General features: G+C 40.9%; 1 protein-coding gene across 5 annotated transcripts in view; it reads left to right on the top strand.

Annotated features, from left to right (window-relative positions):
- The window catches only part of NYAP2 (neuronal tyrosine-phosphorylated phosphoinositide-3-kinase adaptor 2), a 134,440-nt gene that overhangs the window by 55,852 nt on the left and 51,666 nt on the right, over positions 1 to 26,922 (top strand). For 3 of the 5 annotated variants that reach the window (XM_032697809.1, XM_032697810.1, XM_032697808.1), the window contains exons 3-5: positions 4,423 to 4,721; positions 19,742 to 19,795; positions 23,665 to 24,762. In XM_032697809.1, the coding sequence (XP_032553700.1) occupies positions 4,423 to 4,721; positions 19,742 to 19,795; positions 23,665 to 24,762 (1,451 nt within the window). The remainder of the gene's footprint in view (positions 1 to 4,422; positions 4,722 to 19,741; positions 19,796 to 23,664; positions 24,763 to 26,922) is intronic. The other 2 variants (XM_032697811.1, XM_032697812.1) reach the window with 1 other exon arrangement.

Genomic DNA, 26,922 nt, shown 5'->3' with positions numbered 1-26,922 from the left:
ACTGCACAGCAAATTAAATTTGTTTTTCAATGCTGAGTAGGAACAATGCAAACTAAAAAGACCACACTGACTGAGACAGTCAGTCTCTGGATACTTTTTCTTTGCTACGTATTTTTCAACAATGTGATGAAAACTTATTTATGTTAGTTTTCTAACTTAAAAATATATTCATAGTCAATAGGAGCACTATGACTCATGACAAAGCAAGGTGGACATGACCTTGCCCACGCTGTGTCCATTTAGAGTACTTACTGTGTTTGTTTTTAATGTTTAGTCTTCCTCTATAACTTGCCCTTTTGTGATGTGTAATAAAATGAATAATATAAAATATTCCTCCTTTGTAGTTCTTCAAAGATGTAAACAATTCCATTATTCTCTGCTGTAGTTAGGTCAATGCTCCAATATCTACATCGTAGAACAGAGCAGGCAGAGCACCAGAAGCTGAGTTGTGATGTGTCCAGAACAACCATGATTACAGCCTGTGTGCCAGCAGGCTGATAACACAGGTAGGAGCAGCAAGGTCAGTGTGATTTAATGCCAGCCCAGTTCTGACCTCAGCTGATCTCAGCTGACAGACAAAACCTGTATTGGAGATGTAACAGGACTCATCAGATCCATCAGCTGGATCTCTTGTTCATATTTTAAAAGTGAAATCTGAAATCCACTGTTACTGTTTTAAGGCAGATCCAATAATATTGATATTTTTGTAATGATTTAATTCCAGTATTGTGTGGAAGAGGGAGAAGGATGGGAAGCTTGCTTACCTTGCAGTGCACCCAGGAAGAGAGCATGTAATCTGGCAGCACTCAATGGTCTACACTGGCCTTGTTAGGAAGGCTTTGGAAAAGTCCTGTAATGTGGTTTTGAAAGGAGAGATGCTTCAGAATAGTCTTCTTAAGAGTGTCTGAAACCAACCTCATTACACCCTTTTCTCCACTGGCTACAGCACCAGTCACTAGACCTTGGCAAACAGCAAAATGCTTTTTCAGCACAAAGTCAGCTTTGATGTAAGTGTGTAACGTGAGTGATCATATGATTAATTTTGTTGTTATATAATTCATGTTTCTCTTTGGAGACAAATATCTTGCATTTTTAACAGTTATTTGAATGCTGTGCATAATTCTTTGTCAGGGAAGCAGTTGATCCTGGCCAAGTTTGAATTGAAACTTCCCAGAGGAATAATCCAAATCTGTATTTCCATATATATTAATAAACTATGTAATACTTGCAACAACTCACCTAATACCATTTTGAAATGAGATAGAACTCATTATCAGTACAATGAGGAGCACAGACTCTTCCTTGTCAGAAATAATGGAGTGAGATTACACAATTATTTTCTCTCACTGTCTCTTTAGTCATTTATGTAACAAGGTGTGTGTAAATGTTTCTTGGCTTGTGCTGTAGTGGGACATACTGGTCCCAGCCAATTCTTATGGTTGCAAGCAGGAGGAGTATATAAATAAATCCTTTAATTCTGTCTGGTTTCATGACATAACATCAGCAGCATTTTGCATTACACAAGTCTAAATGGAGCTTCAGCTTCCTGCTACCTGAGGGTAGAGGATGCCATGTTTGAATTCTGTCATCCTGATTTTGGACTTTTGCTCTGGCTAAGAGTCTGAAGTGATTCCTTTCTCTTTGTACCACAGAGAATTTTGGTCTGTATTGGGGGACACAGTCTTAAGCTGTGCCAAGGGAGGTTTAGTTTGGACATTAGGAAGAAGTTCTACACAGAAAGAGTGATTAGACACTGGAATGGACTCCCCAGGGAAGTGGTGGAGGCACTGTCCGTGGAGGTGTTTAAGGAAAGACTGGATGTGGCTCTCAGTGCTGTGATCTGGTTGGCAAGGTGGTGTTGGGTCATAGGTTGGGCTCGATGATCTCAGAGGTCTTTTCTAACTTAGTTGATTCTGTGATACTGGGATGTGAACTTGGCACTCCACCTTGTGTGAGGCTGGCATGTACTAGTCAGGTTCTGCTCAGAAACACCCATTGCCAACACTCAAGGACTGCTACCAGAGTAAGTAATAAGCCTAAGCCTTTTGTGATCCTGATCAATGACCAGGATCCTGAATCAAGAATTAGAGGCTAGTCTTCTTCAGCTTGGGGTTTATAGTGCTTAACCATCAGCTACAGGTTGGCTCCTACACTCAAAGAAGAATGGACTCTATTGTGAATGTGGCTGACAAGGGGGAAATGGTGTCCTGCTGTTTTTTCTAGTAGCTGAGCAGAGGATGTAAAAAAGCAAGACCAGATCTACTTGAACTGTGAAGCAGAACAGAAAGTTCTGTCCCTGTCTGTAACTGCAACCTTTCTCTGACCTGACTCTAGGGCTGTTTATTGTGGAGGAAGTGTAGGAAGCAGATAGGAGGTTTGCATTTGTGATACTGAAAGGAACTCAGTCAAGAAGAAAAAAATTGAGGGAAGGGAAAGAAAGGACGTGATTTAATTGTTTAATAAGACAGTGCATTTAGACACCAGACATATTTTGAAAGTTTTTGTTTCTGGAATACAAGATGAAGCAGTTTGGCAAAAAACCCTTGTGCTTCATATAAATGCAGTTCTGTGTCTTCTTAGGAAAAGGATGAAACCTGTCACCTTTGTGGAATTTGTGCAAGTCATTCTGGAACAGAATCTGTCTTACAGTGTGTGGTTTAAACACCTTCAAACTGCAGTGAAGTAAATGCACTAATTAAATAGGTTAACCCGTTAAGAATTCTAATACTGGAAACTTGGCAAAATGAAATTTTGGTTGCTAAATGTGATTTATCCAATGGACTTAAGGAAGGAAACAGAATCCCCACCTTCAGCATTTTTGGATAGTAATCTTCTTTAAATAATTTGACAGGCCCTTTTTGTAGTCCAGTGTCAGAGGATTATATTATTTTCAGAACAATTTATGAAAGATTAGTAGAGGCATAGTTAATCATTTCAACTAGCTACAGCTTTTTTATAAATATTCAAATTAGTGAGTTCTACCTTTTGATCTTTCTGCCTGCAAATCCCTCTGGAATTGATGCCAATTAGGATTTGGTAATAACTTGGTTATGAACATGGACCAGTGTGTGCATATGTGTGGCATGCCTATGTGCACATGTTTACACATGTGGGTAGGTGTCAGTGCCCCTGGAGAGTGGCACATGATCAATTAGACCTGTTCAGGGGGACATCTCCACTCAGAGAGGAAATGGAATAAAAATGCAAGGACAGTAGTAAGTGAACAAAGGTTTTGCTTTATCATGCACAAAGTTGTGCACTGCTTGTTGCCAGTCTGATGCTTTTAGGGCAATTACATACAGCTTGTACTCTTCACACTATTAAGAAATGTTCTTGTTTTTAAAAAAGGAAATGCATTCCAGCACCAAATAAATGGCACCAGCCCAAGGCAACATGGAATAAGAAACTTTCAGAGAAGCACACTGACCCTGCATAGAGCTTCACTCTGTGTGAATGGGAAACAGGAGCTAATCAGGGCTTTCTGGGACTTACCAGTTCTTGTACTAACACTTCTATGTGCCCACAGTGGTTTCATTTCAAACCTTGTTGCAAACAGGCCCATGCTGACCTGTGTGTGTTGCTGAGTTTCTTTGCATAGTCACTGAATTGCCTTAATTGAAATGTGCTGTAGGTTTACAGTGTAAGCACCAGTAAGAGCTGCTTTTCAGAACTGATAAGCCAGGAACAATACCAGGTTCTCAGTTCTGCCACCCACTGTAAATTTGGTATGATGGCACTTGTTTCAACTGAAATTTCCTTCTTCTATACCTACATTTCTGAAAGGCTGGAGGTTATTTTCTTGCTGGTGTCCCACAGCCTATGGCCTTTTCATCTCCTACATTTGTAACTTAATAGTCTGAAACCGCTTGTGTTGCAGCTTTATACGTATTTCATGAGATGTTAATGTTCAGTTTCCTATATCCAAGTAATTTTTACCATTCTCTAATATCAAGAGAAATCATTGATTGGACCCCAAAAGCCTTGTTTCCCAAGCTGCATGAGTATCTGTGCTCAAAGATGAGTGTCAGGGAGTGTGAATCAATACACAGTGTTGTATTTCTAAAACATTATTCTTTGTCCAACTCACAGTCTATTGTCTTCCTGAAAATTCAGTTCTGATTTCAGATGTTTGAAATTTGTTCTATAGACAACTTCTAGTCACAATGCTATGAAATCTGACAAAAGCTTTCCTTAGGTTCTTCTTGTAAAGTTTTGAGTGCATAGCAGTGTATCTGTATCTCAGTTGTTGGCCTATATTGAAAAATAGACCTCTCGTAGTCATCTTGTTTTAAGAAAAGAGCATTGCTCGTTCTCAAATTCAAAAGCAGGATCTGCTCATCAGAGGCAGAAGTGAGACCCTGGTTCCAGGTACAGTTCAGGCAAAGGTGGATCATTTACTTACATTTGTACTTTCTCTTACAGCATAGGTGGAGAGGTAGCAAGAGGAAATGAAGGCAGCTACGTGGGGAAACATTTCCGCATGGGATTTATGACAATGCCGGCTCCTCAGGACAGACTGCCTCATCCTTGCTCCAGTGGCTTTACCGTGAGATCCCAGTCTCTTCATTCTGTTGGAGGAACCGATGATGAAAGTAGCAGCTCTCGTAAGCAGCCACCTCCAAAACCGAAGCGAGACCCCAACACCAAACTCAGCACCTCATCTGAAACAGTCAACACAGGAACAACAAGTAAAAGTGGGAAACTACCGGACCGGACTGAAGGTAAACAGTGTAATTCTTTGGAAAAAAAGGGGTTTGGTGAACCACTGTTAAGATCATCCAGTTGATCATGTGTCAGTGCCAGCACAGGTATCCTAGATCACTGTTGTCTAAATTTTGGACCAGTGGATAGTTTTGCCTTTGACATATGCTGTTGGTAGTTGTTTTGCATATGACATTTACCATTACTTCCATAGCTTGTCCTCTACAGTGACGACTACTTGAGCTCCACTGCAGACTAACACAGCAAATTCAAGCATTAAGTAGCTGTCCTTAATAAAAACAGTTTACCAGAATTTCACTGGACCAAAGCATTCACAGAAAAGATCCAGATTTGAGCCGCATACAGATTTGAATTTTCATATCCGGAAGTCTTTCAGTTCTTTAACTTAATACACAAGGAGAATGTATAGCACAAACTTCATGATTTTTGAGTCCAAGGAAGGAATATGTAGTTATGTCCCTCCTGACAGATTTCAAATTTTGGAATTGGTTGACATTTCTGTTTCTAAAGCCACTTTGCATCCTTCACACCGTGCAGGTTGAGCTTGATCTATCCCATCACTTGGTGGTTATGAGTGACATGTATGGTACTGTAGCCATGTTCACTTTGGTTAATCTGTATGACAGTGGTACTACTATACCAGAGTGCTAAGTATTGCAGAGTGCCTTGAATTTGTTATTGTAATCACGAGCTGAATATTCATAGCAAGATCTCTGGAAAGAACTGATGAATGAGTAATACTGCATCATTAACATAGAAGATAATACCTAAATGTTACCTTTCAGTGTGACTAAATGCCTTCATAGAACATTGAGAATCTCTATGATGCTTAATATATGACTTGTATTTTATTCATTCTGCTGCTTTGTATGTGGAGCAACAAAGGGTACTTTTAGGCTAAAATGATGATGTTCCTGGAGATTTTGAATTGGCACACTGTTGTTTTCATGTGTTCAAAATGTCTGTCCTGTTTCTGTGTCTTTGGTTGCAGGGGTTTCACCAAAGAATTTAATATACAGAAAGATCAGATTGTAGGGTTATTTTTGAAGTAAGCAGTCAAATTTTTAAGGCTGAGATATACTCACGGATGGTACAACATGATGTTTGGATGAACAGGCTGGATTTCTGAGATGTTTTGCTGTCACCAGGAGAGGCTTTGTTATCACTTGTGCACTCCAATTTAACATGTTGTTTTGATGAAAGAATTTTCGCATTCATCTGGCTAGCATAGGAATGTTTGTATAAAGACTATTGTTATACACTGATGAGAACATCTAAAGATGAGCAGAACTAGATGAAAGTCAAAGTTTGTGTCTGCGGTATCAACTGATAAAATATTAAACAAGCTTTGACACCAAATACGAAATTGTTAGTGTTGCTCCAAATGAATTCCTAGCAAATTCAGTATCTGAAATTGTGGCTAGCTTAGAGAATCACATGAAACTTGGATTCTGCTAGTCTTTTGTTTGTGAGCAAAGGTTATGTTTTTCTCTATGTAGCAGTATCTTTCCAATTTCAGGTGAGACAGTCCATAGGATACAATATTCATGTTCTCCTTGGGAGGTCTTTGAAAGCTCAAGTCCAAGAACACACAGGTTTAACTTTCAGTCAGTGCTGTCCATCTTGTACCTGAATATTTGTATATGCATGTGTCTCACACATTTGCATGTATTTGTGGTATTTGCAGGCTGAATGACTACAGCTTTTCCAGGAACTATGGAAAATAACGGCGAAACCTCTGTTGTTTCTCCATCAACTACTGTGGAATCTCTACAAAGGAGTTGTCACAAAATTGTTCCCAGTTTCATTTTTTTATTGACAATACAGAGTAATTCAGACTATAATGTCTATTGTCTGACCCTGTGGCTACTTTGAAAAGTAGTTTGCTGCATTTTCTAGACAACCAGGGACAGTCTTACCACTCATTTTTATTAAACATGTTTACTTTTTGCTTTTTGATAATGTTTATAGAAAAAAAAAAACAACAAACAGTTACTGATAGTAAATTTGATTCTTTTTCTCATCATGGTAAAGTCAAAATATTGAATTCATCCCATCATAATAACTGCCATAATATGAGATTGGTTTGATTATAAGTCTGCCTTTACTGCAGAAGGGGCAGAAAAAATTTGGTCGTGAGCTTGAAAGACCTCTTTTCCTCCTGAAGCGCAAATAGCGTCAGTGACGCCCACACCAGTCCTGTACACTTTTCCTGTAAATGCTTTTGCTTCCGTATTGGTGGGAGTGTGAGAATCTTTTAGGCTGCAGTGACACATATTAACCCTGTCTCATTGTGCAGCAGTGGGATAACACCTTGGTTTCTATGTTTCATCCCAGTCTACCTTGGCTCTGCCTGAAAGAGCACTCTCCAGCCCCAAGGCCTCATTCTCCTTAACTTGACTTTGCTGTGTGTCCCTTCTTGTGCTTTAATATTCCATTTTTTTACTCCTCTGACTCCCTCTTGTATGCACCCACTGAACGCCTTCCACCCAATGCGTTTCTCCTCTGTGACAGATTTCTAGAAAGTTGTTTTTAAAAATGTGGGTTGTCTTCAGAGTTTTCAAACTCTGGTAGGAACAGCAAACAAATGGAGCTGTGCCCCATACATCACACATTGGAAGTGAGAAGGGAACTGAAAAGGGTAATTTAAAATTACATTTCAGCATGGAAGGCATATCTAATCTTGTTCCTGAAAGGCTCTTTATTGAGAAAAAGCAGGAGCATAATTAATTGATGTGTTTTGGTGCCCAATCTTACAGAAAAAGGAAGTAATAAAACAGTATAATTGGCCAATGTAACCAGCCTCAAGCAGTGTTTTTGATATGATCACTGCATGTCCACAGGAAAGGCTTACAGATCTGCTGCAGTACAAACATAAATTAGAAAGTATAACTGAATTGCATTTTGAAAGTTAATGTTTTGTTAAAATTCTACTTGGTAATACGGAGGAATACCTTATATAAATAAATGCACATAGAATATATGTAATATAATTTAATTTATGTATACGTGATTTACACAAGTATAATGAAAATGCAAGTTGTATTTGCTTGCATTGTACATACAAATGTGCACACAAATGCAAATTATAAAACTCAGAGTAGCATTTTTAAAATTATATTCATGGTTGTAATTTTGGTCCTAACAGAGCCAAAGGGAAATATACTTGCGATATGGGAAAATACTTGCAGGGGACTCACCTCTCAAACTCATTCACTGTTCAGTATTTTCCTTCCAAGTATCATGTGGAAGAAGATATCCCTCTTGCTGCTACCTTCTAAGCGCATACAGTGGGCTCAGCAATTCCTAAAGTTAGGCAACTTGTAAGGAAAACTTTCCTCTAGAGAAAAGCAATTAAGGTAACTACAACGGGGGTTGCAGTCCAGCTGGTCTGTCCCATAAATCTAGTTTTCTGTCAGCTAGACTGGTGGCTCTTAATTGTAAACTTGAACTTTTGCTACTCTCGTTGAACACTGCTTGGAGTAAAGGGATTTAACACTTTTGCTCGTTTTGCATAATGCTGGTTTCCTTTTATTTCTTACCTTGGTGAATAATGTATTTAACCTGAACTTTGAAATAGTGTCCTCTGCAGTAACCATGTCATGTCTTTCCTTATAGCCAGATCTTATTCCCAGATCTTTTTATCCGTGCCTTCTAAAGTGAGAAATACCATTAATGAGCCCTATTCAGACCTAACAAGTCTAAAGGGACTGAAGAGTTCTGGTGGGTTGACCTGCGTATGGGCAGTTTAAGATGCTACTGCTCTGGGCTATCTGCTTGGTCTCCTGCCTGCATGACAACCCAGGGCTCACGTAGCAGAATGCAGTATTTTAGGGACACGTCTTTGAGACACGGGTGCTGCTGCAGGGCAGGAGCTGTGCCAGAAGTGGGGCAGGCAGGTCTGGTGAGCAGCATCCTGCAGTGAAGTCTGTCAGAGCCCTGAGCAGCGAGCATGAGACTTGTGCGATGGCTCTTGCGCTGTGCTGCCTCTCAGCGAGGGCAACCCCAGGTGCCACTGGGGTCTGCAGTGCTGGTGTGGTGCCGGGGTGTGGGTCTGGGATCAGGGGAAGGGCAGGCTGCCTGGCTGTGGCAGGACAGAGTGGTGCTGCCTCCTGAGGTCTGGCCTTGGAGCTGTCCTCCCCTGAGGTGCTCAGCTGGAGCTGCATTGTGCCCGAGAGGCGGGAGTGCTTGCATGTTGTGCACTGTTTGCTTTTTAGCTCATTTTCCTCTTTCCTACAACCTGCACTGTGTTTTGAGCACAGTGGTTTACCCCGTGGGGAGCTGCAGCTAGCTAGTGTTCATGTTAGCTATATAGGTATAATGCAAGCCGGTATTGAGCCACCTGTAAAGCAATGTCTGCTTTCCTTCACATACCTTAATCTGAATCTTGATCTCAGTGTTGCCTTGCCAATTATTTTTTGTACATTGCAATGTATCTCTTGCAGCCTGTGAGGCTTGAGAGAGCTTAACCTGAAACTGTGCACGTTGGGAGAAGGCATCTGGCAATGATGGAGGGAAAAACCAAAGCCAGTGACAGAAATCACAGGTCCTGTTTTCAACAGAGTGAGGCTCTGTTATCATACATGACTCCGGAAAGGTGCCCTGTGTGTCCAGATGGCACTAGCATGCCTTCAGCAGTGTTAGAGCCATGCAGTTTGTAATAGAACCCTTTGCTCAGCCCTATCTCTCAGCCTCCATGCTGCTGCAGGGATTGGGAGGGTGGGGGGCACTGCTGGCTTGACTGTGCCTTGGGACTCTGCTCTGTGTTTGGCCGCTTTGGTTGCTGAAGTAGCTTGTTCCCCCTGACCTGCATTCCAGCAGGTAGGACATGGCAAAGATTTTGGTATATTTTCTGTCATTTAATAGCTTAGAGATTTTCAAAGGCTTTTCTTTTGGGGATGATGGTGGTGCTAGCTTTTCAGTGCTTTGGGATTTGGTTTTCTCTGCTTTTGCCGAGATTTCAGTTTGGCCCTCCCTGCAGCGAGCTGGTTTTCAGACTGCAGCTCCCAGAGCTGGGTTACTTTCCTGCAGGTACCACCTCCTTCACCCGTTCATCTTTTCAGGTCTGTTTTCTGGTCCCTCAGACGAGGGAGGGCAAGGGGAAAGGAAGGAATGAAAGCAGCAGTTCCTATAGTGTTTATAATAGCTTTCTGTGCAGAGCAATGAACACAATGTGATTTTGGAGGGATTTACAAACAAGTTTTAAGCTGCAGAGGGAATATGTTCTTACCCTCAAGGCACATATGCATACTCATTAACGTTAATGGAAGCTGCAAGCACTGAACAGTAAATAGACCATGCAGTGGTAAAAGACATGAAGCTCTAGTTACCCACTCGGGAATCACATAGTGCCCAGGACTTGGCAGTTGGTACTTTAGCTGTGTTCTGCTAGTCTATCCTGTGTACTTAGTGTATTTTTTTTTATTCTTCTTAATTTAACAAAGTTGTTTTATGTATTCCTCCTCTGTCTTTACACGATAGGATGTTGCTCATTTGCTGAGAGACGCTGCACCTTTGTGAAAAAGCACAAAATTCAACGTGCAGCCCCCCTGTGGTACAGCTATTGCTCTGCTCTCAAGGGCGATGGAAGCTGTGAAGTTCTTGATAACAGAAAAGCCTTAATAATGCAAGTTCAGGGAGCGTTGGGCTGATTTACCAGATTGACTGCAAATGCAGCCTGTCCAGGAGGAGCTGCCTGCCCTAAGCCAAAGCCAGCAAGCCCTGCTAAACACTTGTGACTCCTACTGTGAGCATGTGGGCTTTTCTGCACTCTTTACTGCAGTGTATCAGGGCTCAGGAAAGTTTATAAGCCTGGTCACAACCCAAGGCCCAAACTGTGCTGGTGAATGCACATCATCTGCCCTGGAATTAGCAAAACCATCTCAGACCTAAAAGCAGTCTCAGGTGTAATGCAGACATGCTGTATAAGAGATTTTCTCAGGCTACTGCTAACCTGAAGTCTGCTGACTAAATAGGGTCACTGTAGTCCCTGAACACACCAACAAGGCAAGGAAATATCAGCCACTTATTCATGTAGTCAGCTGGGATCTAGGAGAGAGTATTAGCACAGGTTTCATATCATATGAAAGCCGCTATGCTGCTTTTAGAGCCAACCTGGCCAAGAAAGTACTTTAGATGTGCTCTTTGAGGTGTTCGAATCAATAATCTTTGCCAGAAAGACCACAATGAAGAGAGAGTCTCTGAAGGAAGCTATCATGTGGGTGGTCTTGTTCACTGCATGGTTAATTTGCAGCCTCAACAGACAGCTCCTATGTAACTGTAAGGTTATAGTGTCAATAAATCCATTCATTATCAGCAGGTCACTGTAAGTCATCTTATTTGTGACTCTGTTTCATTTTTTATTTTGTTTATACCTCAGGGAACCATAATACTGGACCTTCTCAGCATTTCCACCTGTGAGTTGAAATACCATGAAACACTAGATTCTTGCTTTATTTTGCTTCACTGAATGGCTCTGAAGTCAAGTCCAGGAGAGGAGGGGAGGAGAAATCCAGGTTAATTCTCTTGCCTTGTTTTGACAGCCCATCACAATTTGTTAAGTAAAATGAAATGCCTGTGAAACTACAAAAATAACAATTTGAGAATACTCCTACTATGCTTCTGCTTTGCATACTGTCTTTGGCATTGTCTGTTAAAGGCATTGTGGACAAATGAGTAAGGACTTGAGGGATCAGACTGAAATCCTAGAGCCTCTGTTTACTCTCAGAGCTGGTCTATGATAATAGAGATGTGTGCAAAACTCATTTGGAATTAAAGGAAAAAACACAAAACAGCAGCACTCTTTGTTCTACAGCAAATACATTGGATTTCCACCTCTTTGTCTTACCTTATTTTTAACTGGTGCCCTAATTTTGTTCTCACTTAAACAATCAAATGAGACAAATCCTTATGGAGTGAAGCATGACTGAGCTCTCAAAGTATTTTGTGCCAAGAGGTTTGTGCAGGTTACACTCACATTGGCTTTACTGGGAATGCACAGTGCTTACAGAATCACATCCCAAGAGATTCAAGTCTAGCTCCAGGTGAGATCCTGTCATGGCTGGCCTCTGTTTCATTGGTAATTTCTTTCTAATGACTGTTTGAATATAGTAGTCTTGGTTGGTGCACTGGTTTGCTGCTTTCATCTCTTCCACTTGGCTTAATGTTGGGTGACATCAGGCAACATATGCCTGACATGCTACAACTGTGTTTGGCACTTCATGCTTTTCTGTCCATCCGTGTGCAAACGGTGCTGTGTTGGGATAATGTGCACAGCAGTGACAGCTCAGCAGAGCACAGCTTCCTTTTTGCAGTGCCATCAACTTGCCTGGAGGTCACAGTGTATCAGCCTGAGCTTTTCATAGATGTATGAGGGGGAAAAAAATAAAACTAATCACACAATTTTGGGGCTAATTTTAGTGGCCTAGCTTCTGGCATGTCAAACAAGAAACACATACCCCAAAGTTCATGGAATTTGCAGCTGACTGCTAGTTCAGGGTGAGGGGAGGCTTAGTTATGGGCATCTAAATGAGACAGAGCACAGTGTCCTTGGCATCAACAAGAGGCATAGCTTAATATTCATTTCCAGTGCAGTGGTATAATATTTGCCATGTCTTCCATAATTTCTCTGTGATGATCATAACTAATCATAAATAATACTCTGCTTTGAAATTCAACCATCTCGCAATAACAGTTGGAGGATTCTAGCTCTTCTTATGCTTAATAGTAAAACAAAACCAGAACTGCAAGTACAGGACTCTCTGAGCATAAACATGCTTGAAAAAACTCAGCTGTGTTGGGAGCAGTATAACCTTTGGGTTGTTGGTCCTAACAGTGCTTTGTGGGGTAAAGGAGATTCCTGTAATACTCTCCCCCATGCATGGCTGCAAATGGAGCTGTTTCTGTTTCCTCTTGGTGGAATATTGAAGGATGGCTTGGCTATAAATCTTGCCTTATAATCAGTGGGGGCATGCCAGAAGTGCTCTCAATTGGGAAAGTTTCAGTGGAGTTGGGTTTTTGATTGTGACAATGGGCGTCTCTTAATATTTGGATTTTGATCAATAAGATGGTAAGTAAACTTTTGATTAAAAGAAAAATCAGTGACCACAAAAGCAAACATACAAATGTGTACCAAGAACAAACTTGAAGATATACCACTAGTGAGGATGCAAAAACTCGATCATATGTTTAGCCTTCTTATTTTATTATTTATGAGGGTTTGCAAGCAAAAACATGAAAACTCAGTGTTCTGTGGTTCTGAATTTGTTATTTTTTGTTAAAGGCAAATAATTTTTACTGGTTCTGTGGCTAAATATTTGCAACGACTAATTGCTACATGATCCCAGTTCTGAAAATGCCTGCTTGCATGTCAGAAAGTGTTATGGCAAATGAAGACTTCTGTAAGTAATGCTAACCATCATCTCCCAAGGGTGTAAGTGGAGGAATAGGCCCTTCACATCTCTACCACCACTGGCACAGATGACCTTGAGCACTTCACTTGGCTCTCAGTGTCATAGATTCCTCCTTTGTAATATAGCAATAGCAACAAAGGCTTTGTTAGTGAAGTAGTTTGCAATCAGTTTATGACCAGAGTGTTTCTGTTCACATTCAAAACTTGAGCTGATGGGACATGTGTCAGTGCTTTTGTGAGCAGCACTGTAGAAAGAAGTAGAGAAGGGAATATGTGAAAAATACTGTCCTTGCTGACGTGAAATTCCGCACATCTGGTGGGGTTTCATCTGTGAACTCAGGGCAGTCACTGTGGAAAGCAAGACTTCAGTCACTCAGTGTAGGAACTGCTCAAGTTCTCTTTCCCAGCCTCCTGATGGTATCACTGATGCTGCAGAGCTTGAATAAGGATGGCAAAATCTGAGCTGCCATTACGATCCAGATCTGTGAAATGCTGAATGCCATGGGTTTACAGAACAGATAGTCCCATGAGATGGTAGGCAACAACCTGCCTCAGAGCTCAGGCTGTTCTGAGCTGTGCTCTACCACAGACTGTGCCTCGGTGGTGTGGTTGAATTCCTGCAAAGAGCTTAGCTTCTGAACAGCAACAAAATGGAACAGGCTGTAAACAGGCTGTTCCTTTGTGTGCTCCATCTTTGCCTTTTCACCCTCCATCTCGCTTCTCAGGTGGAACAATGAGGTCAAGCCTGGCATTTGAAACAGGAGGTGGCCTTCCTAAAGCTTGTCTGGAACTGTGCACAGCACTGTCAAAATGGTGCTGTACACTGCAGCCATACCAGGTGAATTTATGGTGATGAGACTCGGCTGCATGACCCTTGTAGATCAACACTATTACAGGCTCTACTAGTTTCACTACACCACTCTGCAAATAAATGCAGGAAGAAATGATGGATGCCAGGCACACAGAGAAACTCCAAGTGGAGGCAGCTGATAATGTGTGGCTTGTCTGTAATTTTGTCAACACTTTATTTAGACTTGAGGAGGAGAGAGAAGTCAACCCTATGGAGATGGAAGTAAAATTAATAGCTGTGAGGCATTTTTCCTAAAACTGATTACTGTATTTCATACCATTCAGCCTCTGACCATAGTGCTGCTAGTGTTACATCTCCAGGCCCTGCTGCCTGCCTGTGAGCTGCTCTGACAGTGCTCTGTCCACCTCAGCTATCATCATATTTACCCAAAAGATGCTCAGTGACAACCTGCAGTAACTGCCTCTGCAGGGTCACCTTGTGTCCTTTTGGCAGAGGAAAGAGTGCCCCTTTAGATGAACTCTTGTTCCTTGTGGCTCATTTGCTTTCTTGATGCTCCTGCTGTGGTGACTCATCTGACCCCGGCCATCAGCCTTGTGCTGTGTTTTGAAATGTGAGCTGGGTGACAGAAAGAAGGGTCTGCCGGATGTGTCAGTCAGCGGCAGCAAGAGGCTCTTTATACAACAACCAAAAAGAAAGAATTGCAAAAATCCCAGAGAACTTCTGGGGGGAGAGGGGCTTTGTGAAATCTGTTGGTTCCTTGTTGCTGGTGGGAGATGCCAAGGACACACAGGAGCCAGTGTGGAGCCGCTGTGCCTGTGAAATAGTTGGACACAGTAAACCTCATGTTGAAGTCCCCAAGAGCTCAGTATTCTGCACACCACCACCTTGGTAGGTCTGCCAGCTTCATTTAATGGGCTGCAATTATTTTAGAAGCTCAGCAAACAGATTGTTACTTATATAAGCAAATAATGCATTTGACCTACTTATTGTAGCTGTAAGTAGAAGATAAGCATTGCCGTGGATCTGAAAAATGAAGTGTCCCATATCTCTGGATAAATTATTCAAGTCTTTGCATGTAGTAACTGCTAGTGTTCTGGTCTAGTTGCTTGTGAACCAAAACAACAATTAAATCAAGGAAACAAATACAGACTATTTTTCTAGATAAATAAAGGAGTTGAGTTAAACTTGCTGTTTCATTAAGCATTTGCTCTTCCTCTAGCTTTATTTCCTTCTTTACCATTTCCCCAGTAAATAATTTTAGAGTTCACTCTTTGGGTACATCTCCTGGTTTTAGAAATCCCCCAGAGCGAGGAACTCTTTCAGAGATCAGTTTTGTTCAGTGTCTCTATGAGCACTGGGTCAGAAAGCCTGGGTACCTTGCCTTCTCCAAGAAGTTCACGAAAGTTCAGCAAACGATTTCCCACATCATCGCCCTCAGCTACAGTAACTGGTAATCGATAGCGGTGTTGCTCCTGTGAAGCCCGGAGCTGCATTGACTGGAGTCTGCCTTTGTTTACATGAGCATTGCCAGATGATGCCACTGAGACCTTCAGTGCCCTTTGGGCAGCAGGTAACATAGGAATAAGTAGCTCAGCCCTCAAAGGCTTACTGGTGTGATAGTGGTGTCCTCTACGTACCAAGCTCATGTGACGTAGGTGTCTAAGGCATGTGTTGGTGGGACTTAGCTCTTTACACATACTCAGAAGCATCCCTTTCTGAACAGAAGGGAGATATTTTCTTTTTACAGGTCAACAGAAATGCCATTGTGCTTGCAGTCATCCCATGGCACAGTCTGTAGAAACTCATAGAAAATGCAGAGCCTCACCATCTTCTGTGTGATGTTCAGGGAATAGCTACAGGGAAGCTGCAGAGAGGGAGAAGGGGCAGCTGAGTGCAGGGTGACAACTCTATGAGAACTGCACCACATCAAAAATGCTGAGCTGGGGGGTGGGGGGGGTTAGGGTTAAGGTTAGGGTCGCCCATAGTTCTCCATCTAAAACTCAGTCAGTTTGTGGGGAGCTGCAAAAGTAGAGCAATAGCAGTCAGTTTACAGTAAAACAGCAAACTGTCTTCCAAGATGACAGTTAAGATTCCATAAATGCTGCTATAAACTGGAAGGGCTTTACTCATATTGCTGATCTGTGGCTCTTTCACTGTACTCTGTTGTGATCATGGGTAACTCTTCACTCTTCGAGCTCTGTACATGTTTCTGCAGTAAAGCCACCAAAAAACAAGCACATACACTTTGTAAATTAATTTCTCTGCCAACATGATTCAGTAATTCTGTTTGCACACTCTTCATTAATGATGCTTGTGGCAGATAAATTCCCATGACAATTGCCTTTCTATATCTAGAATTCCTTCAGCATATATAGAGTTACAAAAATTTTTATTGCCACTGGTACACCATTTGCAAAATCTGATTTGCATATTGCAGACTTCAGGCTGTCTGAAACAGAATGAACCAGCACTTTGAAAGTACTCGTTGCATGTGTGGGCAGCGTGAGGATCCTTGAGGATCCTTCCCCAGACATCCTCCCACTGCTCCCTCCTCAGAACCTCTCCCACTGGAACTGCCATATACCCATGTAATGTCATAGATCCTGGCCCTTTGTGTCTGGGCATATTAGTTCAAGGATTTTTTCTGGATGGATACTCAGAGCGTAACCTAAAAGAAGTTATGTGAGATTTTCGTTTGCCTCCTTTTGCACTCAGCTCATCAGTTTTCCTGTAAAAGGAGGATGATTCAAATTGACTATTCTTTTCTTACTTATCCAAAGTCTTGCTTTTTCTGCCTTTCCAGAGCTGTGCTGACTGACAATAACTTTTAGCCTCAATGAATAGTACAGAACAGCTTGATTGCAAATAATTTGTAATTATTCCTCAAATACTCTTTTCTTTTTTTCTTTGCCTATTCAATGCTATCTGGAAAAATCAGGGACATCAATTACTCATTCTTTAAAAGAGCTAGGATGTGAAGTTCAAAATATGTGAGAGGACGAGGCTGGGCATTCAGACAGAGGCTTAGTTACTTTGTAATTTTTTTAGTTTTTGAAGACCTTTTCACTGTAGGAAAGACTAATAAGCGGGATTCAGTATGCCAGGTGGATACACAGAGAAGTGGAGGTCTATGGAGGAGAAAACCTGGAAGCCAGTCTGTTCTGGAATGTGGCTGTTTGTGGAGGGACTCTCTCCAGCATGCTGATAATCCAAAGGTTTTGGTGTATCCTGGCATCTCTGGGTCTGCCCTTGTCTTGATGCTGCAGAACAAAGGACTGGCAGCCCCTGCTGTGCTGGGAGGAGGCACTGGCAGCAGGGCAGTCAATGCCCTAGGCTGGCTTTTGGGAATCCCAGGTAGGTATGGCAACCTTGGCATATAGAGTGTGTTAGGAGCCAGGGTGTTGGGGCTGAGAGTTCAGCTTTGTGGCCCAGATACACAGCTCTAAACTGAATCTGGCAGTACAATGACTTCAAGCACAGCACCTATCAGCTGCAGTAGTTAGTTATATTGTTGGAGTAATGCAGAACTGAATTTAACTGCAGGGCCCAATTCTGCTCTCCGCTGTACTGATGTTTAATTCTGGAATATCACTCCCAAAACCACTAGCTTTCCACCACTTTGAATTAGAGCAGAAATCAATCATTTTAAAAGGTAAAGGAACTTGTAGCCAAAATAAAGGGACCTGAATACTTTTGAGAAAGTCTCCTTAATCATAGCCTTGAGACATACAAGTAGCACGTCAGTATTATTTTATGACATTGACTTTTAGTCCTTTCATTTTCAGTATAATTTTGTCTTCTTTAAATGCCCAAATAATTTCCAGTAAGAGCTAATAGATTCAGGAGTAGAGAAGAAATATGTACTGCATGAAATCATTGTGCTGAATTAATCAGATGGCTCTTTTTTTCCTTCCATGTGCTTCCCCTCTTTTAGAGGATCTTTTAGAAAAGGAAGAGGTAACCTGCAGGGAAAGGCCTTGTGTCCATGAGGACAGTGCTATTTTGAAAGCCAGGGTTTTTTTCTTGACAGAGATACAGTCTCTGATGTTACTTCAATCTAGTGATGATGTTTCTATAATCACTTGTTAAGATGCATCTTTGTGTGTATATCTTCTGACTGTTCGCAGTAGGTGAATGTCTTCAAATATTCCTTGGAGAAGAAAAGATGCATGTTCAACACTGCATGTCTCCAATAACTACATTTAAATTTGCTTTAGTTTTCTACTGTTGCTTTCCAATGATAGAAAGCTCCGTGCAAGTTTTGATGTAACCAAATAAATTAAAATAAAAACTTTGTGTTAAAAAACCTTTGAACCTTAACTGGCAAAAGATAGTGAAAGGCAGCGTTAAGGGGTAAAATGACAGGCAAGGCCCTGTGGCCTGTGACAAAGAGATGAATTAAACTCAGGTCTCCTGAGTTCCAATCTTTTGCACAGTTCAGAGGACTGTGCCTTTTTAAATTCAGTTTCACTAAGAATATTCAAACTTCACCTACAGAGATAATGAAATCCAACCCAATATAAGCACTGGTGCACAAATGCACTTAAAATGATGTGCAACTTTGAACAAGCAGTTCATTTCATTAGAGCCAGTGGGGTTATTCAGTCTTGAACTTGCATACACATATGTATACATATAGGCTCTGTACTACCCTAGAGCTGGATTTTCTCTGTTGAATTATGTGATGTGAATCAGAATCTGTGTATCTGTGATTCAGTATCCAGCACGTTCAGGGTTTAATTAAAGAAATTCTATTTCCTTTCACTCCTGGAGGCTCTTTTTGATAGAGGTACCCCTCAAAATACAATCAGATTAATTCCTTCCGCATTTAAAGTCACATTTTTAAGAAATTTAAAAATTTTTAGGGCCCAATTCAATCCTTCATTTAGAAATAATGTGAATCCTATAGCCTCTTGTAGAAATCGAAAGGGAGGAATTTTCCTGTTACATCTGTTTATTCTGTTTTTTACAATGAACAGCACAATTCATCAGATTGGTCTGTGAAATTTGAAAGCTGTAAAACACCCAAAGGACAATTATAAAATTAATTCTAATTTTTAGATGTTTTCACTCGTTCCTTACACAGTGAGCAAACAATAAACAACGGTATGACAACACATTTTCGTATTTCAGTCTCTCCTCAAAGAGTAAAGAAAATACTTCAGAAGGATAATACCAGAAGCATTTTGTATTTCCAAAATTAACTTTTAAAGGCAGATTATCTGGGCATGTCCGAAAGCGATGCGTAACCTTTGCGCTACATAGATCTCATTTCAAAAATGTCATATTCTCGGTAGGGCTTCTTCTGTGAGGCTATTTTAGGCATTGTGCTACTTGCTTCGAGACAAGAACCGAAGTTACTAGAGCCTACATCTCTTGTTTTGCTTGAGGTTTGTTAGAGCTGGATAATTAATTGATTGGCAGTAGGACACTATTAAACATGGAGAGTTCCTGCCCAAGCAACGTAAACTTTGTGAAGTTCGCTGTTGTTTGCAAGGGTTATTGTGTCTCCAGTTTATCAGTTATGGTAATTTGGATGGTTCTGATGCAAACAAGAGTCTGCTAGCACAGCATTCTGAGCTCCCACAACCATAGCAGCTCCTGTGTGGGCAGAGGACCACAGAGCAGATGCTGAGTTTTCTTCCTCTGAGCGCCTCCCATCTCTCAAACTCCTCACAGGCCTGGTGGTCACTTGTGTTTGTGTGTGTCTGTGATAGAAGCACTTTGAGATGGATATTTAAGGAAAGTTGCACCTGGCAGGGAAAGAAATAGTTCTCACTTTCATTTCTTCCATTTAGCTCTGGATCAGGACCCACATCCGCTGATGTATGAGTGGCAGAGTTTCAACACAGGTTAGTGGCAACAGTTACACCAAGGACATAGTAATCCATGTTGAAAAGCACTTAATTAGTCCATGTTTAGGGCAGACAACACAGCAGTATGTGTACCACCAATATGTCAGCATGGTTTGCTTTTCATAGGAGTTTATGTTCTCAGCGGGCACTGAATGCTTTTTCTGCCTGATAAATGTCAAGTACTTTAAGCAATCTTGCCTATTCCTCTCTGGAGATTGCCAAATAATCCCCTTTCATGGAGTATGGGATCTTGCCAGGGCTTCTGCATTCATGCAAATCTATCTCTGGCAAATGTTGGTAACACAGGAACTGCACAAATACTCCCTGCTCCTTTCATTAGCTTTGCACAGCTCTGTTTAGCTGCAGGATTCCTGGTTTTTTCTCTGTTGTTCCAGGCTAGAGCAGTAGTTCATGACCCATATTCCATTATAAGGTGTCCTGTAGAATTCAGCCCTTGCCATGGAGCTCTGTTTCAGAGTAGAAACCTTTGCTAAATAAACTGAAATGTCTTGCATCATTAGCTTCTTAAAGCTAATTCAGTTTGCCTCCTGAATGTCCCCCTGCATCCAAGGGGAGTTCATGGTAGATGTTGAACAGTTCCTCTGTTCCCAGTCATGATTAAATGATTCCTTTGTTATTTATCCATTTACCTGTGTATTTTCTCTAGGAAGTCTTATAGTTCATACTTTGTGCAATATATGGGAGGTAGATACCTTTTTACCTTTTAAAGTTTATAAAATACTTAAAACATTTAGTTCAAAATTGTAATTTGAAAAGTCCAATTTGTCACAGAAGGAAAAAGATCTCAGTAACACACCACCTCCTGGAAATAGATGGTTTAATAAAATTAACTATGGCAGAGAAAAAATGCTTTAGAAACAAAATGGAAAGTAAATCACTTTGTCATGTTTTACTCTGTCTCATACAGCAAGATTGGGTCATTTGACCTTTTTGTTGATAATGTCACCAAGATATTTTAGGCTAATGCTGCATATCATGCAACAGCAGATGAGGCTCTGTGTGTCACTTGGTACTTAGTTTCAACCCATGCAAAAATACAAGACTAGATGGCAGAATGTCAATCATTTTTCCCTGACATTTCTCATTTCCTCATTTGTAATGTAATAACCTGTGAATGTTGTATATGCAAACTACAGCACCTCAGGACAGGTTTAGACCGTGTGGCAGAACTTAATCAATTGGATAAAAAACTGTGAAAATGGAAGGAGGGAAGAGGAAAATATGCTTTTTCGAGCAATTTTTTTGAAAACACAGTACTGTACTTGTAACCACTTTTGGCTATTTTTCGATAAAAATATCAGCTAACACTATCCTTGAATGACCACTGACCAAGAGCATCACATGTTTTGATTATTTGACCGTCCTTAACATCTCTGCAGATAAAGAGATGAAAGAGTGGGGATGTGGCTGTGAGGCAGAGCATGTTCTCAGTGGGACACTCGTGGTACAGAAGATGTAGAAACCAGGGCACAGAAGATGGGTTTGAGGACAGCGGAGGATCAGGAAATGTTTCTGTCTCAGGTAGTTATTAAGGAGTATGAAGCACAGGGAACAGAAGACTGGAAGAAGCCTCTGTGTACAATTTTCAGATGTAGCTAAAATAGAGTTCAGTTCATGTGCAACACATTCACAAATGATCAGAGAGTTTGTGCCAGTCATTGGCTCTCTTCATTTTAATGACAGCAATCTGAATAAGATTGCTTTTGACAGGGTTGTAAATCAGATTAACAGAGGTGTGGAGAGAGGATTGAGATCAAGTTTATGTCAATAGAATATATACAAATATAATTTACAAATAACAGACTAAACGGAAAGAAAATAGTAATTTAGCTGGAAGCATGGCAAGAAAGATATGCCAGCATTGTCAAATACATCAGGAGTAATATTTTCTGCAAAGCCCAAAAGATTCTGGTAGCCTACATCTCATTCCCAGAAGTCTAGCCTAATACATTCAAGAAAATTAATTTGGGTTAATTAAAAAGACAAATTTAAAATGCATTAGGATATATCCACACAGTGAAAAATTATCAAGCTACCAAACACTCTTATCTGTGGTAGCTTTTGCATGTCCCTAGCCTGCTACAAAGTGGAACACATTAATTAGAATCATCATGAAAGCATAATATAATTTTTCGAGTGTTATTTTGTTTCTTTTAATTCTGGAAAGATTTCTTTTTCTTTTTGCTTTGTTGTACCTCAGTTGTATGTTAAGCTTAAACAAATGCTGCTGGTGAAGAGTGGTCTCATTACTTCATATATGTACACGTGCACATATGTACATTCGCAGCTCCATATTCCTAAACAAAACTTGTTTATCATCTGCCCGTACTGCTGTGCCTTCTGGGAATTGAACAGAGGTTATTTAGCAGATCAAAGCAGAATTGTGACAAAGCAGAATTGTGACAAAGTGATAACACTGTGTTTGAGTCCTCCTCTGATACTGACCAAGTCACCTTAGTAAGGTGCTTTAATGCAGGTGTCTGCCAGCCCTGGGCCAGAGTCCTCGCAGGTACTGTCCTCAGAATACTGTCTTTGAGCTGGCAGAGCAGAGCCTCAGTGCTGGCTTTCATAATATGTTTAAGGCTGTTTCTAAGAGAGGATTTTTGACTCCACGAGTACTGCCTGCTTGGTTTAACGTCAGACGTTTGCTGGCTGTTTGCTGATGGTTCAGCAGAAGGTGTCTGGAAATTTCTCTGAGCACTGAGTTCACAGTGGCAGATTTGGAGCAGTGAATTGCAAGGAACAGCTAAGTTTAGAAAGGTGGGAAAGCTGCCATTTAGAACTGGCCTATAGTATAGGAGTTTTTTGGGGTTGGTTTGTTTGTTTTGTTTTTTAATTGGGAAACTTACTAATGAGGTGTCAATCACTTTATAGGAATATAAACGAAGTTTAATGTATGTGGTAACTTTTGTTTCTGCATAAGTGTGTTGAATCTGCTTTGGATAAAAACTAGCTTCACCTAAACATTTAATGAGACATTTTATTAACCCTAACATTTAATGAGATGTTTTATTAGCTCTTTATGCAAAGTGAACAAAATGAAATTTCCATGAATTTCTTTATTGTTTAATTCATAAAGGATAATTTCTAAGAAACACTTGACCTCTCATTTCAAATCAGTTTCATCACAATGTTTTGATTTATAGTTTCAAAGACAAGGTTCCTATAAATAACCTGTGTGGAAAGGATCTGAATCTGTGAGATACTTTGTTCCTCCTTGACTTTGCCGAAATCTTGTTAATAATAGGATAGATTCCAGATAAATTATTAGGATTATCTCAACAGTAGATTTTACAGTTTGTGTATGAGTATTTCCTTTCTCGGTCAGTGCTGAGAGAATTGTTGTGCTTTATGCAAGAAGTTACTATAAATAAAAAGGTTTTGCTTCGTCACTGTGTCACTTCAGAGTTGCATCACTGTCATTCCAGTATGAATGTCCAGGGTCTTAATTGTTCTCTTGGAGCCAAAAGGAGTTCACTTTGAAACTTAGTGTTACATCTTAAGCAACTTTTTGGATCTTTAAAATCCCACAGTGATATTTGAAAAGCACAATATTTAAAAATGGAAAGTCCCCTGTCCCAAAGAATTTGGGAAAGAACAGATGTCTCGGAGGAAGGGAAGTGCTCACTAACTACTGGAGTGCCAGAGCATTCTGGGGGAACTCTAGGAGTGTTTTGAATAGAGGGTTATTTTTATAATGTTCTACTGATGTAATACCAGAGAAAACCAACAACAAGCTGGTCCCAGGAAATTCATTCCAGAATTATGACACTGTAATGGAAATCTTATGGTTGACAAAGTGTGTTACATGCTTCTGATTAGTTTATATTTTGTTCTGTTTTCAGTGTCAGCCAAACCAAGACCTCACAGTGATGAATACACAAAGAAGATTCCACCTCCTAAGCCGAAACGAAATCCAAACACTCAACTAAGCACATCTTTTGATGAAACATATATCAAAAAGCATGGCCCTATGAAGACAACACTCACTAGGGATGCTTCTTTATCGCAGGTCAGCAGTCCTGCTCCAGACACAGAGGAAGAAGAGCCTGTTTATATTGAAATGGTTGGGAATATTCTCAGAGACTTCAAAAAAGATGAGGATGACCAAAGCGAAGCCGTCTATGAGGAGATGAAATACCCTATATTTGATGATGTAGGCCAAGATTCAAAATGTCAATGTGAATATGACCATCACACTTGTTCTTCTCAGTGTGCTACTCCCACAGTGCCTGACCTAGATTTCACCAAGTCTTCAGTGCCATCTACTCCCAAGGGCTTGCTTTGTGATATACCCCCACCATTTCCAAATCTGCTTTCTCACAGACCTCCACTGCTGGTGTTCCCACCAGCACCAGTGCAGTGTTCCCCAAATTCTGACGAGTCTCCTCTAACTCCACTAGAGGTCACAAAACTTCCCGTTTTAGAAAATGTGTCTTACATCAAACAACAAGCTGGAGCTTCTCCATCTTCACTGCCACCTCATACACCAGGCCATCAAAAACTGGAGAAAGATCAGACAGTATCTCATGGAACTAGCACCCCTGGGCACACCTCCTCACCTCCTCATCCTTCTACCTTATACAGAACACAGTCTCCACACGGTTATCCTAAAAGTCACTCTGCCTCACCTTCTCCTGTCAGTATGGGTAGGTCTCTCACCCCCTTAAGCCTCAAAAGACCTCCACCTTATGACTCTGTACATTCAGGAAGTCTCTCAAGAAGCTCTCCATCAGTGCCTCATTCTACAGCCAGAAACACATTGCAAGAAGGAGGAAAGATGGTGAATGCCTCTGTCAGTACCTACGGGTCATCCTGTCAGAGTGGTTCCCGTTCTCGGACACCCACCAGTCCTCTGGAGGAACTAACCAGCCTCTTCACCTCAGGACGAAGTCTCCTGAGGAAGTCCTCCAGTGGCAGAAGATCTAAGGAACCTGCAGAAAGTAAGTCCTTGATGTAATTTTTTCTCATTTTTCTTTTTACAATATATCTTTCGTTAGATATATTAAATATGTTATATATATTAGATACCTCAGAAGTCTGAATTCCTTATATAAGTTTCTTGTAACAAAAAGAAAAATGATTATTGTCAAAATAATCATATTGTTATATTTTTAAGGTTTTTAAGTATGCATACTGCACTGCAGAAGTACAACTCATGACTCGGTCTTGCAAAAGAAATCAATTTTCATTAATTTTCCACAAATGTAATGTTTCCGTGTGAGTTGGGATCTTCCTACCATGGCACACCCTTCCTTTCTTGATGGATGCTAGGACACAGTCATTGACCAAGCAGTTTGTAGCAAAATAAGCAAACAGTCCTTGTTTGAGTATTTTTTTGCCAAGATCCAGTGATCACCCTTAACTTGACCAGTGATCCTGGCAAGTATGATACCAACCAGAGGTACCAGCTTAACTTTGGTTAAGCCTTGGTCAAAGGCTGGAGTCCATGATCTTGGAGGTCTCTTCCAACCTAAATGATTCTGTGATTCTTTGTAAACCATTCCTCTCCTTCCCACTGCCTCCTTCTGTGCTGTGACACAGAGTATCTCTTTCAGCTGGGCTAGTGGGACTGGTTGGGAGGTTGTGCTGTGAATCGATCTGAAAACCAACATGATCTATAACACATATAGCCTATAAACCCACACACAGAGAAAAGCACAGGAGGAAATCGTGCAGGAAAACCTTAAGCCAATATTGACTTGTCATATGCTGTATCATAAAATCACTGCCCCACATACATTCAGGTTTACAACATGTTCACTTCTGAGCTAGTGAAATGTGGAAACTCCTAATGATATCAACAGGAGTCCCACCTGTGCATGAACACAGAACCTGGCACCCGTATTTCTGTTGCAAAAATTTTCCTATTCAGTGGTGCCAAAGACAGTGTCCCACAGTGGAAGGTCACCCTAGCACCTCTTGTCAGAGTGCAAAGCGGGCTCAGGACACTTTCTCCTCCAGCTTCAGTAAAATCAGTTTATGACTTTGAAATCTTGTCACCTGCCTAAAGGAAAAGCTCTCTTAGGACAACAGCTGATCTCATGTTTGTGTAGGTACTATATTACGCCTATTTGGCAGCTGTAACATATTAAATCTGATATGATAAGCTACTCTAGTTTATACCTGATAAAGGAAGGTACTCTGGTTTCCAGGCTACTGCATCACTACTGAAGAGAAGTGAATTCCACACAGCCTTTCAAGTTGTGTTTCTACCCCTCTCTTACATTACTGTGACAGTGTGGTCACATCACTTTGGGACAGGCTCAGGGGGCTCAAAAGAACACCCCCTCTGGGTTTCCATGGCAGAGGTTGTTTACCTTGCACCTCTGCAGCTTAGTGAGTAGATGCCAATGTGTAAGTATCAGGGAGCTTGGTGGCAATGGGGTGGGTTGGCCTACAACACATTCCTCCTGACTCATGGACTTTGCTGCCCCAGCCTCAGCAGTATTATTCTTATTTATCTCTGTGGACATCAGGAATAATGACTCTGAAATCAGAAGGTGGAGGTGAGAATGGACTTAGCAAAATACTGAGAATACTACTTGGCACAGCAGTTTGCTTAATTTGGCTTTAATATTTTCATGCCTGCAACCATTAATCGTGTTTTATGAATATCTCAGCTCCATGGGTTTCATTAATTGATTGCAGTAGTAAAAATTCAGTAATGCCAGATTTGTGTGCTTTATGGGAGCAAGTTTGTGGCTAAAAGGCAAGATGATTCTTGTAATTGTGAGGGATGTGATGTGACATTTTTAAATAATTTCAGCGAAGCATTAGAGAAATTCTGGCAAAGTGCATGTAATATCGAACATTATTAAACATGCTTCTTATTCAGAAGTGAGCAGAAATCCCCTGTAAACCCTGTGCTACACCACATCTACCAAGTGAGCTTTATAAGAAGGTTTTATGCTCACCAATGTAAGCAGGTTTGGAAACTGTAGAAATTCCTGCAATGAAGAAGTCCTGGGAAATTTCAGCATATCTGTGCTGCTGTCTCACATCTACCTCCAGAAAGATATTTTCTGTATTTCATTTGACTGAAATTGAATGCAAACCTTTCGAGAGACTTTTCACTAATAAATTTAGACTAAATCTTGCCC

Source organism: Chiroxiphia lanceolata, chromosome 10 (genome assembly GCF_009829145.1).
Source record: "Chiroxiphia lanceolata isolate bChiLan1 chromosome 10, bChiLan1.pri, whole genome shotgun sequence".
NCBI classification, from domain to species: domain Eukaryota; kingdom Metazoa; phylum Chordata; class Aves; order Passeriformes; family Pipridae; genus Chiroxiphia; species Chiroxiphia lanceolata.
Note: the sequence above shows the minus strand (reverse complement) of the source record. Positions and strands in the feature narration are given on the sequence as shown.